This window comes from Macaca fascicularis, chromosome X (genome assembly GCF_037993035.2).
Source record: "Macaca fascicularis isolate 582-1 chromosome X, T2T-MFA8v1.1".
In the NCBI taxonomy this organism is placed as follows: domain Eukaryota; kingdom Metazoa; phylum Chordata; class Mammalia; order Primates; family Cercopithecidae; genus Macaca; species Macaca fascicularis.
Window position 1 is genome coordinate 32,539,069 of NC_088395.1, and position 16,487 is coordinate 32,555,555.

General features: G+C 36.1%; 1 protein-coding gene across 13 annotated transcripts in view; it reads right to left on the reverse strand.

Annotated features, from left to right (window-relative positions):
• DMD (dystrophin) overlaps nt 1–16,487 on the reverse strand; it is a 2,153,717-nt gene that overhangs the window by 1,382,838 nt on the left and 754,392 nt on the right. For all 13 annotated transcript variants that reach the window (XM_015443662.3, XM_065538825.1, XM_065538826.1 and 10 more), the window contains 3 exons: nt 15,800–15,913; nt 14,664–14,819; nt 2,018–2,188 (listed from right to left, as the gene is read on the reverse strand). In XM_015443662.3, coding sequence (XP_015299148.3) covers nt 2,018–2,188; nt 14,664–14,819; nt 15,800–15,913 — 441 coding nt within the window. The remainder of the gene's footprint in view (nt 1–2,017; nt 2,189–14,663; nt 14,820–15,799; nt 15,914–16,487) is intronic.

The following is a 16,487-nucleotide window of genomic DNA, read 5'->3' on the forward strand; positions in this document are numbered from 1 at the left end:
ACACTACTTTCAAAGTACCTTCTAGCTCTCACATTCTGATAAAGTTTTCCTCATGGTGACCTCCCCAAAGTCAAATTTTAAATTATTTTGGTCTCTCTTTTGAAATACTCCAATGGTTTTTCTATTCCATTTAGAATAACAACTGTAATATTCTAACAAAACTCGTTTGTTAACAGATATCTGCCTACCTCATAAGACTTATCTGAGATGTTATCCCGTTTTCCTTCCTTCAGGCAGACAGACTTCTTTCTCTCCCCAATTAGCCTCAAGGTCTTTGCAGAAGCTATGCTCTCTGATTACAATGTGCTTCCATTAAGATTTTTTTAAATGCTCTTTTCCTTAGAATTCATTTCTCTTGTATTACATACAATTCTTCATAAAATCTCTACAAGTCAAGTTTTTCAAAAATAGCATCCTACCACCCTCAACTCCTGCCTGAACATTGTTCACTCTTGATCTCAAAATCCAGATTTACTTTTAGGCAAATTATCATCACCTCAAACGATTTCATTTATTTTTCCAATTATTGCCTGCTCCTCACCACACGCTAGAACACTAGAATGTAAATTCCAAGGCAGTGGTCTTGCTCACCACCCTCTATATTCAGTATCTAGAGGGTGTTTGGCACATAGTAAGAACGCAGTAAGTTTTAGTTGATGAATACGTTATTGCTAGATTAATTTTGCTTTTTTTCATACTCTAGAAATGATTACTATTTGTACAAATGTTTTCTTCATTATAGTTTTTTATAGATACATAATATTTATACATATTTATGGAGTATATTAGATACTTTCAACATTTGACTAAAGTCATATGATAGATTTGGTATTTAAACATCTGAGTTTTCATGTGAATTACTTTCCACAATTAACTATAATAAATATTTCTGAATTACTATATAAATTATATAACAGAGTAGACAATTTTTTACCATTTGGCCCTTTTCACAATTAAAATAATAAATAACGAGTCATGATCATTTATACTGTGCTAGGCATTGTGATAGAAACTTCGTATTTCATCCCTCTAATGATTCTGAAAGCAGACATTCTGATACCCAATTCACAAATAAAGGAATTTGGCTCAGTAAGCTTATGTAACTCACCCAAATTTATACAGTTGGCATGGGGCCGAACTAAGTTTTAAACTCAAGTATCTGGCTCCACAATGATTTTTCCTTGTCACAATCCTTGAACCAAACAAAGATCTACAGTATTAATATTTCACATGTTATTCTCTATGTTCTTGCTAGTACATAAAAATAATAGTTATGATTATAGCTACTAATTGAGCACCAACTCTGAGTTAGGCAATTTACTTACATGTTAGTTTCAATCAACAGTTCATACATTCAAGTGAGGATGTATGATGACATAAACACGATAAAATAGAGGATTATATTGACTACTGAGTTGCCCAAGGCCATACAAAATGCCACGGTGTAGGTTCAACTCCAGGCTTCACCTCCAAATCCATACTACATACCAGTTTCGTTGGTCATAAGTCAATGTTACATTTTGTTCTATTGCTCCAAGAAAAGTACATGTAAACTCAGTCCTTTCTATCCATATTAAAGGCTACGGATTCAAATATTTAGTGCTACCAAATTCTAAGAAACGCCTTTAAAATACCAAATTAACACAGTTTGTTGACTACATTGTAAATTTGCCTTTTCAAGAATACTTTTGCACAGTTTCAACATGCATTTACATCAGCTACAGACAGCTAATGTGATGAGTTGATTCTGCTCTCTTAATACTGTATGATTTCAAGGGAAAATTCTTTCAAATTGTGATTTTCAATATTCATAATTGACCACAATGCATTAAAATTAAACAGTTTAAGATTGTTAAAACACAGATTAAACTTGAAGCTAAATTAATTAAAATTATTAATTAAAAATCAACCTCTTCTCTTAGAACCAGGAAAGAGCATACCGTATACAATTTCAAGCAATGCTGCATTTCTTTTTCCATTTATTTGCTTTGTTTTACTTAGTTTTCCCTTTTTTTACCTTCATCTCTTCAACTGCTTTCTGTAATTCATCTGGAGTTTTATATTCAAAATCTCTCTCAAGATACTCTTCTTCGGCTTGTGTCATCCATTCGTGCATCTCTGATAGATCTTTCTGGAGGCTTACAGTTTTCTCCAAACCTCCCTTCAAGGCCTCCTTTCTGGCATAGACCTTCCATAAAACAAACAAGCAAAACATGATTACTGACAGCAATGAAACATTATTATTATATTATTTGATCAGTATGTAAATAACACAAAGCTTAGAGAGTAATGATAAAGAAGGAAAAAGTTTATATACATAAGAAAATAACTCCTGGGGATCAGATACACTCAATTTCCCACAAGTGTGAAAATAAGACATGTCTGTTTATTTGGCATACTTAATAAAATGAATGTATTGCCCCATGATGATAATTCAGCTGTTTGTGTGACAATCCTCTTCTATGACTACAGCAAAACAAGACTTTTCTAAATAGTATGTTTCAGTTGGAAAAGTAATTCTATTGGCATACACAGAAATAGTTATTCTTTGTGTTCTTTGGTAATGTTTTACTATTTTAAATATTCTAAGAACTTCATAATCATGTATCTACAGAAAACTCTCATAAATTAAAAAGAAAAATGAAAAGTGCATAAAACATGTAGTTTGGCAATTCACAAAGAAGATAATATATGGCAATATACGTATGTAAAAGACGTTCTAGTATCACTTATGGTTAAATGACTGCAAATTGAAGGGAATTAAAGCATTTTCACAGATAAGATAGGGAAAAATAATAATTAATAAGAGCACATTTTGGGCAGGGATGTGGGAAAATCAAAGTTTTTTAATACTTGTTGAGGAAAATATCCAACATAATACAACCTTTTAGATAGTAAGATGGCAAAATATACAAAAATGTTAATGTCCATGAATCTGTCAACTTCCATTTTTTGAGAGTGAATCATGCTAGCCAAAGTGTAGAGAATAACACATACATTATTTAATTCAGCTTTAAAGACCAAACATCTTGAAAACAAACCCAAAGGTGCTTTCATGGGAGATTAAATAAATTATGACATATATACACTATGAGATACTGTGCATCACCAATACATCTTTACTGAAATGAAAAGTGGCTCAATATAAACTTTTGTGTGTAAAATGCAAGTTGCAAAAGAGTCTGTGGTTATAGAAAACATCTGCTATTTAAAGCCTCACAGATTTCTGAAAAGTGAAACTTTCTACAATGGACTCCATTACTCATTAACCAGAAAAATGCAAAACTTAAAACACCTAAAAGAAAATCATATACCTTGTTACAAGGCACTCTACAGTATTATAATTATTATACATAAGTGTTCATATTTACTTTAAAATGTAAACCTATTCAAAAGATGGTATTCTTCTCTCTGGTTTAAAAAGCATTATATATTTTAAGTAACAGAGTTTTCACAGTATTGTTTCAATATATAATGGACAGTTTCAGTAAAATGAAGCGTTCGTGGTACTTTGCCCAGCAGTAAATATGTGTAGAACCACCATCACATTGATTTTCCTTAGAATTTACAGCCATTTTGAGCCTAATATAGGTAATACTTCATTTTAGGTTCTTTACTTACCTAGGTAAATGTAGCACTTGATCTAGTAAAATGTAAATAAATGCTTCACCCTAACACATCTAGAACAGTATGTCTTGCAACTGTACTAGAAAAAGTATAAATGTGATTCTGTGTAGTCAATGAACCTATAATAAACTTAAGACAACATGCTGCTATTTTTGCTATTTTATAAACTTAAGACAACATGCTGCTAAATTCTACTTAGATACTCTGCTGTTACAATCTTTTAAGGCAACTGGTGAAGCTACAAAAACATTAGAGAGACTAATGGAATTCAGCCAAGACGTGTAGTAAAAACTATACGTTCACATACATATTTTTGTCTGTGTGTGAGTGTATGTGTGCATGTATAAGTATGGTGAGATATTGTTGGACCCTGTAGATGTTGAAGGTAAAAACGACAGCATTTGGTGACAGAATAGATATTTTGCTATAAGAGAAATATAGGAGACAAGAAAATCTCAAGGGATTTGGCTTGAATAAGTGGAAAGATGGAGTTGCCATTTGTAACAGCAGGCAAATTACTAGGGTAGTAGGCTGCAGTGTACATCAGGAATTTTGTTTTGACGTGTTAGATTTAATATGCCTATTACTAATCCATGTGGAGGTGTTGAGTGGGCAAATGGGTATGAAGGTCTAGGATCATTAGAAAGGTCCAGATTGTTAAACAAAAAAAAATCTTACAGCAAGAACCACTTACAGATTACATTTAAAACCATAGAGCTTGAAAAGGTGACCCAGAGAGTGAGTGGCAATAGGAGAAAAAAAGGAGTCCACACACTGAGCCCTGGAACACTTTCAAATTTAGTGGTCAGGGCAACAGAACCACCAAGGATATTGACAGTGGTCAGGGAAAACTAAGAGATAATTAAGAAAGAATGATGACACAGAAGCCAACTGAATTTAGTGATTTAGTGATGTGAATTCACTGGTGACCCTGACAAAATTTGCTTCAATAGAACAGTGAGGATAGTTTGATTAGCTCTCTTAATTGGTTTCGAGAGAAGGGAAGGAGTGAAATGGAGAGAAGGGAATTTCTGTAAAGGGAAACGGGAATGGAGAGGCTGCTAGAGAAACTGTTGTCCAATGGAAGACTTTTTTAAATGACAGGAGATAAGACAGAATAATTCTCTAATGATGGGAATGATGTAGCATAGGGAAGATGTAGGAGGTAGAGGGCTGTTCATTAGCTGGTACAATGTTCTTTTGCAGAAAAAAAGGGAAAGGGATCCAGGTACCTAAGTGGAAAAGCTGGCCTTAGACAAAAGCACAGAAAGTTCATCTATGTAAACAAAGGGAAAGTAGAGTCTATGATCTTATATGCAGGTCAGTGGGAGTATTGCAACTTGTATTCTGATTGCTTATATTTTCTCAGTAAAACAAGAAGCTAGTTTTTGCAGAAAGATGGAAAGACAGACTGTCAGAGAAGTGAGGAAAGAGATCTGGGGATCACTGCACCCAAAGAGTATACTGACCCAGAGAAAGACAATGATCTGCAAGCTGCCAGAAAGACATCCACCTAACCTCTAAATCCCATTTATTGATAACTATTTACCATAAATTTAAAGCCACTAATAAATAAAATATATAACCATATATTATTTAGAAAGTATACATGTTTTATAATTTCATACATATAGGTTTCTATTTGTTCTCTATTTAACAAACACATAGAGGAGATTCCAAGATGGCCTAATAGGAACAGCTCCAGACTACAGTTCTCAGCATGAGCGACACAGAGGACAGGTGATTTCTGCATTTCCAACTGAGCTTTGAAGAGAGTAGTGGTTCTCCCAGCATGCAGTATGAGATCTGAGAACAGACAGACTGCCTCCTCAAGTGGGTCCCTAACCCCTGAGTAGCCTAACTGGGAGGCACCTCCCAGTATGGGCTGATTGACACATCACACGGCCAGGTGCCCCTCTGAGGCGAAGCTTCCAGAGGAACAACCAGGCAGCAACATCTGCTGTTCTGCAATATTCACTGTTCTACAGCCTCCGCTGGTGATACCCAGGCAAACAGGGTCTGGAGTGGACCTCCAGCAAACTCCAACAGACCTGCAGCTGAGGGTCCTGACTGTTAGAAGGAAAACAAACAGAAAGGACATCCACACCAAAACCCCATCTGTACATCACCATCATCAAAGACCAAAGGCAGATAAAACACAAAGATGGGGAGAAAACAGAGTAGATTCTAAAAATAAGAGCGTCTCTTCTTCTCCAAAGGAACGCAGCTCCTTGCCAGCAACGGAACAAAGTTGGACACAGAATGACTTTGATGAGTTGAGAGAAGAAGGCTTCAGACAATCAAACTTCTCCGAGCTAAAGGAGGAAGTTCGAACCCATTGCAAAGAAGCTAAAAACCTTGAAAAAAGATTAGAAGAATGGCAAACTAGAACAACCAGTGTAGAGAAGACCTTACATGACCTGATATGGCTGAAAACCATGTCACGAGAACCACGTGACGCATGCACAAGCTTCAGTAGTCAATTTGATCAACTGCAAGAAAGGGTATCAGTGATTGAAGACCAAATGAATGAAATGAAGTGAGAAGAGACGTTTAGAGAAAAAAAAAAGTAAAAAGAAACAAAGCCTCCAAGAAATATGGGATTATGTGAAAAGACCAAACCTACATCTGATTGGTGTGCCTGAAAGTGACAGGGAGAATGGAGCCAAGCTGGAAAACACTCTTCAGGATATTATCCAGGAGAACTTCCCCAACCTAGCAAGGCAGGCCAACATTCAAATTCAGGAAATACAGAGAACGCCACAAAGATACTCCTTGAGAAGAGCAACTCCAAGACACATAATTGTCAGATTCACCAAAGTTGAAATGAAGGAAAAAATGTTAAGGGCAGCCAGAGAGAAAGGTCAGATTATGCACAAAGGGAACCCCATCAAACTAAAAGCAGATCTCTCGGCAGAAACTCTATAAGCCATAAGAGAGTGGGGGCCAATATTCAACATTCTTACAGAAAAGAATTATCAACCCAGAATTTCATATCCAGCCAAACTAAGTTTCATAAGTGTCGGAGAAATAAAATCCTTTACAGACAAGCAAATGCTGAGAGATTTTGTCACCACCAGGCCTGCCTTACAAGAGCTCCTGAAGGAAGCACTAAACATGGAAAGGAACAACCGGTACCAGCCACTGCAAAAACATGCCAAATTGTAAAGAACATCAACGCTAGGAAAAAACTGCATCAACTAACGAGCAAAATAACCAGCTAATATCATAATGACAGTATCAAATTCACACATAACAATATTAACCTTAAATGCAAATGGGCTAAATGCTCCAATTCAAAAACACAGAGTGGCAAATTGGATAAAGAGTCAAGATCCACCAGTGTGCTGTATTCAGGAAACCCATCTCACATGTGGAGACACACATAGGCTCAAAATAAAGGGATGGAGGAAGATCTACCAAGAAAATGGAAAACAAACAAACAATAAAACAAAGCAGGGGTTGCAATCCTAGACTCTGATAAAACAGACTTTAAACCAACAAAGATCAAAAGAGACAAAGAAGGCCATTACATAATGGTAAAGGGATCAATTCAACAAGAAGAGCTAGCTATCCTAAATATATATGCACCCAATACTGGAGCACCCAGATTCATAAAGCAAGTCCTTAGAGACCTTCAAAGAGACTTAGACTCAAACACTATAATAATGGGAGACGTTAACATCCCACTGTCAACATTAGAGAGATCAAAAGACAGAAAGTTAACAAGGATATCCAGGAACTGAACTTGGCTCTGCACCAAGGGGACCTAATAGACATTTACAGAACTCTCCACCCCAAATCAACAGAATATACATTCTTCTCAGCACCACGTCACATTGCACTTATTCCAAAATTGACCACACAGTTGGAAGTAAAGCACTCCTCAGCAAATGTAAAAGAACAGAAATTATAACAAACTATCTCTCAGATAGCAGTCCAATCAAACTACAACTCATGGTTAAGAAACACACTCAAAACCGCTCAACTACATGGAAACTGAACAACCTGCTCCTGAATGACTACTGGGTACATAATGAAATAAAGGTAGAAATAGAGATGTTCTTTGAAACCAATGAGAACAAAGATGCAACACACCAGAAACTCTGGGACACATTTAAAGCAGGAAATTTATAGCACTACATGCCCACAAGAGAAAGCAGGAAAGATCTAAAATTGACACCCTAACATCACAATTTAAAAAACCAGAGAAGCAAGAGCAAACACATTCAAAAGCTAGCAGAATGCAAGAAACAACTAAGATCAGAGCAGAACTGAAGGAGATAGAGACACAAAAAAACCCTTCAAAAAATCAATGAATCCAGGGGCTGGCTTTTTGAAAAGATCAACAAAACTGATAGACCGCTAACAAGACTAATAAAGAAGAAAAGAGAGAAGAATCAAATAGACACAATAAAAAATGATAAAGGGGATATCACCACCAATCCCACAGAAATAAACACTACCATCAGAGAATACTATAAACACCTCTACACAAATAAACTAGAAAATCTAGAAGAAATGGATAAATTCCTGGACACATACACCATCCCAAGACCAAATCAGGAAGATGTTGAATCCCTGAATAGACCAACAGCAGGCTCTGAAATTGAGGCAATAATTAATAGCCTACAAAACAAAAAAAGTCCAGGACCAGACGAATTCAGAGCCAAATTCTAGCAGAGGTACAAGGAGGAGCTGGTACCATTCCTTCTGAAACTATTCCAATCAATAGAAAAAGAGGGAATCCTCCCTAACTCATTTTATGAGGCCAGTATCATCCTGATACCAAAACCTGGCAGAGACACAACAAAAAAAGAGAATTTTAGACCAATATCCCTGATGAACTTCGATGTAAAAATCCTCAATAAAATACTGGCAAACTAAATCCAGCAGCACATCAAAAAGCTTATCTACCATGATCAAGTTGGCTTCATCCCTGGGATGCAAGGCTGGTTCAACATACGCAAATGAATAAACGCAATCCAGCATATAAACAGAACCAAAGACAAAAAAACCACGATTATCTCAATAGATGCAGAAAAGGCTTTTGACAAAATTCAACAGCCCTTCATGCTAAAAACTATTAATAAATTCGGTATTGATGGAACATATCTCAAAATCATAAGAGCTATTTATGACAAACCCACAGCCAATATCATACTGAATGGGCAAAAACTGGAAAAATTCCCTTTGAAAACTGGCACAAGACAGGGATGCCCTCTCTCACCACTCCTATTCAACATAGTGTTGGAAGTTCTGGCCAGGGCAATCAGGCAAGACAAAGAAATAAAGGGTATTCAGTTAGGAAAAGAGGAAGTCAAATTGTCCCTGTTTGCAGATGACATAACTGTGTATTTAGAAAACCCTATTGTCTCAGCCCAAAATCTCCTTAAGCTGATAAGCAACTTCAGCAAAGTCTCAGGATACAAAATTAATGTGCAAAAATCACAAGCATTCCTATACACCAATAACAGACAAACAGAAAGCCAAATCATGAGTGAACTTCCATTCACAATTGCTTCAAAGAGAATAAAATACCTAGGAATCCAACTTACAAGGAATGTGAAGGACCTCTTCAAGGAGAATTACAAACCACTACTCAGCAAAATAAAAGAGGACACAAACAAATGGAAGAACATACCATACTCATGGATAGGAAGAATCGATATTATGAAAATGGCCATACTGCCCAAGGTAATTTATAGATTCAATGCCATCTCCATCAAGCTACCAATGACTTTCTTCACAGGATTGGAAAAAACTACTTCAAAGTTCATATGGAACCAGAAAAGAGTCCACATAGCCAAGACAATCCTAAGCCAAAAGAATGAAGCTGGAGGCATCACCCTACCTGACTTCAAACTATACTACAAGGCTACAGTAACCAAAACAGCACGGTACTGGTACCAAAACAGAGATATAGACCAATGGAACAGAACAGAGCCCTCAGAAATAATACCACACATCTACAACCATCTTTGACAAACTTGACAAAAACAAGAAATAGGGAAAGGACCCCCTATTTAATAAATGGTGCTGGGAAAACTGGATAGCCATATGTAGAAAGCTGAAACTGGATCCCTTCCTTACACCTTATACAAAAATTAATTCAAGGTGGATTAAATACTTAAATGTTAGACCAAACACCATAAAAACCCTAGAAGAAAGTGTAGGCAATACCATGCAGGACATAGACATGGGCAAGGACTTCATGTCTAAAACACCAAAAGCAATGGCAGCAAAAGCCAAAATTGACAAATGGGATCCAATTAAACTAAAGCACTTCTGCACAGCAAAAGAAACTACCATCAGAGTGAACAGGCAACCTACAGAATGGGAGAAAATTTTTGCAATCTACCCATCTGACAAAGGGCCAATATCCAGAATCTACAAAGAACTCAGACAAATTTACAAGAAAGAAAACAAACAACCCCATCAAAAAGTGGGCAAAGGATATGAACAGACACTTCTCAAAAGAAAACATTTACGCAGCCAACAGACACATGAAAACATGCTCATCATCACTGGCCATCAGAGAAATGAAATCAAAACCACAATGAGATACCATCTCACACCAGTTAGAATGGCAATCATTAAAAAGTCAGGAAACAACAGGTGCTGGAGAGGATGTGGAGAAATAGGAACACTTTTACACTGTTGGTGGGATTGTAAACTGGTTAAACCATTATGGAAAACAGTATGGCGATTCCTCAAGGATCTAGAACTAGAAGTACCATATGACCCAGCCATCCCATTACTGGGTATATACCCAAAGGATTATAAATCATGCTGCTATAAAGACACATGCACACGTATGTTTATTGCGGCACTATTCACAATAGCAAAGACTTGGAATCAACCCAAATGTCCATCAGTGACAGACTGGATTAAGAAAATGTGGCACATATACACCATGGAATACTATGCAGCCATCAAAAAGGATGAGTTTGTGTCCTTTGTAGGGACATGGATGCAGCTGGAAACCATCATTCTCAGCAAACTATCACAAGAACAGAAAACCAAACACCGCATGTTCTCACTCATAGGTGGGAACTGAACAATGAGATCACTTGGACTCGAGAAGGGGAACATCACACACCGGGGCCTATCACGGGGAGGGGGATGGGGGAGGGATTACATTGGGAGTTATACGTGATGTAAATGACGAGTTGATGGGTGCAGCACACTAACATGGCACAAGTATACATATGTAACAAACCTGCACGTTATGCACATGTACCCTAGAACTTAAAGTATAATTTAAAAAAAAAAAAAAAAAAGGGAAAATAATCTGAACAGGTATTTCTCAAAAGAAGACAAAAATGGCCAATGAGGCCGGGCGTGGTGGCTCAAGCCTGTAATCCCAGCACTTTGGGAGGCCGAGGCGGGTGGATCACGAGGTCAGGAGATCGAGACTATCCTGGCTAACATGGTGAAATCCCGTCTCTACTAAAAAAAATACAAAAAACTAGCCGGGCGTGGTGGTGGGCGCCTTTAGTCCCAGTTGCTTGGGAGGCTGAGGCGGGAGAATGGCGTGAACCTGGGAGGCGGAGCTTGCAGTGAGCCAAGATCAGGCCACTGCACTCCAGCCTGGGAGACACAGCCAGACTCCGTCTCAAAAAAATAATAATAATAATAATAATGGCCAATGAATGTATGAAAAAAATTTCAACATCGGTAATCATTAGATAAATGCAAACCAAAACCACAATGAGGTATCTCACCCTAGCTAGGATGTATATTGCCAAAAAGACACAAAAAATAATTGTTGGCATGGGTGCAGATAAAAGGGAACTATATTACATTGTTAGTGGGACTATAAACTGGTACAGTCACTGTAGAGAACAACATGGAGGTTCCTCAGAAAAGTACAATATCCACAAACATCCCCTTTTTCCTGCGTGTTTTTTATTGTACCTGGACAACTGCAATCCCTACCTGCTTCCACTTTAGCCCTTTTGATTTATTATTCTTCTAATAGGAATATACAGCAAACTTTAAACAACTGTTTTAAATGAAATGAAGTGATGCCAGTCCTGTGCCTAAAAGTCAGATGACTTTCCAAAGTACTTGACATAATGAGTAAATCATCACTGTGACTTCCATATTCCTTTCTGACTCATTTTCCCTTTCTTTTTCTCCTGGCTCATGCTGCTCCTCTTCCAGTGGCTTCCAGTGGCTTCCTTTGGCTCCTCAAACATGTTAAGCTCTCTCTTGACTCAGATGTTTCCTCCACTTCATTTTCTAGCCAGAATTCTGTCACACAGCAAATTGTCAAGTTCCTACTACTGAGGTATCAGCTTTAATTTCACCTCTTCAGAAAAGACTCTACTGACTACCCAATAGAAAGTAGTTTTCCTGCTCCTGTTACTCTCATTTAAAGGGTTCTTACTGGTACATTCAGAGTGTATAGCAAGACTTAAAACCAGACATTGTTGTGATAATGTGTTTACCCATTTACTTTCCGTTTTCACCACTAAACTGTTATCTCCATGAGGATAAGTACAATGTCTATTTTATTCCCCACTTATATCTGGTAATTTTTTAATAGCTAGAATCTAGATTTTTAAAAACTTAGATACATACCCTTTAGAATTTAAAATAATCATAATCATTTTATACATCCAAAATTAGATCATGGGATGTCAAAGCATCCTCAAATATATCAGATATTTGGACAATTTTGTTCCAAATTATTTATGTTTTTGCAGACATTGGCATCTGGTGACAAATAAGGAATTATCTTTAACCCAAAAGACTGTATCACACACTTATTTTGTCTGTAGATATTTCTGTAATGCATAGATTTACACTTCATTTCCATTCTTCTCTCTGGAACGCTGAATTGGTACCAGTATTCACATCTGGCTTCCTTGTTTTTACGGCATCTTGTTCCTCTTCTACATTAGTGCATTGTTCCTTCCTTTCACAACCTAACTCATTTATCTACAAAGTAATAACATGGCCAGAGTGATACTCGAAGGAAAAGCACAGATACATATAATACTCTAAGATTAGAAAATGGGGATCAGAACATAGCTTGATCTATAGCTCTTCTGTTATGCAACAGATGAATGTATTTAAAATATTTCTCTTGAACAACAGATTCTTAGTACATATAACAGACATAAGGTCTTAAGTAAAGAAATTTTAAGAGTAGACAGCCTTTACAAATTGTATTCCTATAAAATGTAAAAACCTTGAGGTTTTAGTAATATTGTTAGTTTTATACCTTTTTTTATTTATTTTATTTATTTATTCATTTACTTGCTGTTTTCCCCTTACTCTACATAAATTGGTGCTCTTTCTATTCATCCATTAAGAACATTCAACAAACAAAAAACAAATACCTTTCATACTGGCTTTCCAAGAAAACATCAGTAGTATAATCTACTATTTAAGTAATATAATTTTTTTTTCCTGAACAACTCTTCTAGCACTGACTTACTTCAGAAGAAGAATATGAGCTAGCTGACCCAGGGATAGCTCATCTATGAATTAATAGAACCAATGAACATTTGTCAGTGATTGTATTAGCTGAGTGATTTGCCTTGACTTTTCTAATTTTTTTTTCATTTTCAAATGTAGCTTTTGCCTTTTGACATTACTTCTTTTCTATTTTGAAAGTTTACTTAGCAGTAACGAGAGACTGACTGCCTCTAACACGTAAATTGAAACTCCTTATTAATTTCCAAAAAGGCACAGTAGTTCCCTTGTATCTGTGGAAGGCATTTTCATACCAAGACCTCCAGTAGATGCCTGAAACCATAGATAATACCTAACCCTATATACACTAGGTTTTTTTCTATTCATACATACAAATGATAAAATTTAATTTATAAATTAGGAATAGTAAGAGATTAACAGCTAATAAAACAGAACGAGTTATCTCTCTTTCTCTCCCTCTCAAAGTATCTTATTTTACTGTGCTCGCCAATTTTAGGATTCCAATTGACCACAAGCATTTGAAACCATGGAAAGCAAAACTGCAGATCATCAGGGACTAATGTATTGGTGACTTAAAAGTATTCATTGCTTTAGTTCAAAATTTTACCTTCTGAACACAAATTATTTGATATACACTATTTTTTAATGTATCTTACTATCCATCATTTAATATTTAACTATAAAATAGGTATCTATAAAATATTCTTCTGTAGAAAAATGAGAAACTCAAATATGAGTGTACAGTCATTTTGTGGTTTTTTTTTTTTATTCAGCTATTCTTAATGGTTACTGAATCTTAATTGTTATTTAAAAATAGATGTCGGCCGGGTGTGGTGGCTCACACCTGTAACTCCAGCACTTGGGGAGGCCAAGGAAAGAGCATTGTTTCAGACTAGTAATTCAAAAGCAGCCTGGGAAACATAGCAAGACCCTGTTGCTACCAAAAAAATAACAAAAACTAGCCAGGCATCGTGGCACACGCCTGTAGTTCCAGCTACTTGTGGGGGCTGAGATGAGATAATTGCTTGAGCCCAGGAGGTTGAGGCTGCAGTGAGCCGAGTTCACACCACTGCACTCTAGCTTGGGTGACAGAGGCACAGAGGGAGACCCTGTCCCAAAAAATAAAATCAATAAATAATAAATGTATTGAAGAGGCCAAACTTGGAAATGTTAATCAAAAGTAAAAATTATTTACCCTATTTCTACATACACATATATTACCCATTCATTTTATTTTGTACCAAATATCCCTGTGAAATGTATTTTTCTTAATCTATTATTATACATTTATGTTCTGAAGAAAACGTGGATTGGAAATAATGACTACGAATAGGATTTCATTTTTCAGTATGACAGCTGTTTCAAGAAAGTCATTTTAGGACCACAATAAGATGAATGTGTACTATTTAAAATACATACTATGAAAATATTTATATATGCTAGAAAAAAGATTAATTTGTCAGAATTAATTGTGCTTTAAAGCAACAGCGTAGGAACAAAGCCTTAAACAAAAGTAATGGTGAAGGGAGACATTAGGAAATCTTAACTACATTGAGGCTAGCCACAGTGAAAGACATTGTCCATACCTGTTGGCACATGTGATCCCACTGAGTGTTAAGTTCTTTCAGTTCTATCTCAAGTCTCAAAGCAAACTCTGGCTCTGCTTCATTCTTTATCTTCTGCCCACCTTCATTGACACTGTTTAGACTGGGCTGAATTGTCTGAATATCATTGACTAAAAGCTAAGAAAATGAATCAATTTAAGCCAGCTGAAAAAATTACTGCCACATATTAAATATGCAACATAGCTAGAAAATGTAAAATTAGGACTGATGGCATCGCATATGGATTTTTGTCTTTTAAAATCTGAGATACAAATATATTGATATAGACAACTGCATAACAGTCTTGCAAAAATGTTCAATGGTTATTATGGCATGAATCCAGTGGGGAATTATTTGTATTTTACTTATATCAGAAACAAAAGGAAATAAATCTAATATTTCTGGTTAGAAAAATGTGTGAAAATGGGCTTCATACTTTACTATCTTGGTTAGTATTTTCATTTTCAAACGCAGGATATTGCAGATAATTGTTTACAGTGTAATGGGTGTGAAGGTGGATTTGCTTTTTTAGCTTGTATTGTAAAAAAAAATTCTTTAAAGAGCAAGGTTATTTTCTTCCTGCTGCATGACAGTGGTATACTGAATATTATTTCAAAACTACATATTGTGTTATAGTACAGTGCATTATACATGAAGAGAACAACAGTGTATGAATAATAATTTGTTGTAAGAAATAACAAGTAGCTCAAAGGATTCTTTACCTTTAAATTATACTGCATTTTATAGCAAAATAATGTTATCAACTGACGTTGAGTACAAGGCAATGCTTTGTCAATTCCTCACTTACTCAACCCAGGGTTTCTCAACATTGGCACTAGTGACATTTTAGATTGTGCAGTTCCTTGTTGTGGAGGGCTGTTCAATGGACTGAAAGATACTTAGCAGCATCTCTGTCCTCTACCTACTAGACACCAGTAGCATCTAACCACCACCCCCAACCCAGTTATGACAATCAAAAATGTCTATAAGCATTAAAAAAAAACATCTGCTGGGGGGGGGGGGGAGGGCAAAATCCACCACAGCTGTAAAACACTGATCTAACCAAGTAATATTCATACAAAATTATTCATATTAAAGACATCATATAAAAATCGTACTCTGCACTGTTTCAGCTGCTTTTTTAGAATCTCTGAATCCCCAAGGGCAGGCCATTCCTCCTTCAGAAAAACATCAACTTCAGCCATCCATTTCTTCAGGGTTTGTATGTGATTCTGAAACGAGACCCATTATAAGGCATTACTGGTGTGCTGATTACTTCTAATACAATTCATCATTGTGTTATGTCTAAACACCAGCCCAAAAACGATTCCCATGTTTAAAGGATGTCTCTAAGTAGCTCTTGAGGAAAAGAATATTTTTACTAAGACTGCGTTTTTATGGTCTACTGTATGAGCACTGGTGTGTGAAGTCTGCTATTGTTAAAAATAAAAAATTACTACCAAATGCGGTTTTATGATGTTACTCTCAAGAACATTAAATCATATCCCCCTCTAGAGAAATTTTAAGTTACAAAACAACTCATGAGAATACTAACAATATGCCCTTACAGTACATAAAACAAACTATGAACAATAAACTCAATGTAATGGTGTCTTTATAGCCTCCCTAAACTCGAACTTCACAAATTGTTTTCTACAGATGACAGTTTAAATAGTCCCTCCAGTTGTGAACTTTCGGACTAAGATTTTGTCATCTTAGAAGAGAGAGCTTTTGTTTTTATTTGTCTGACCAGTATGAAGTAATGATCAGGTAAAAATCATCATCTTTTATCATTTATAAATAGCC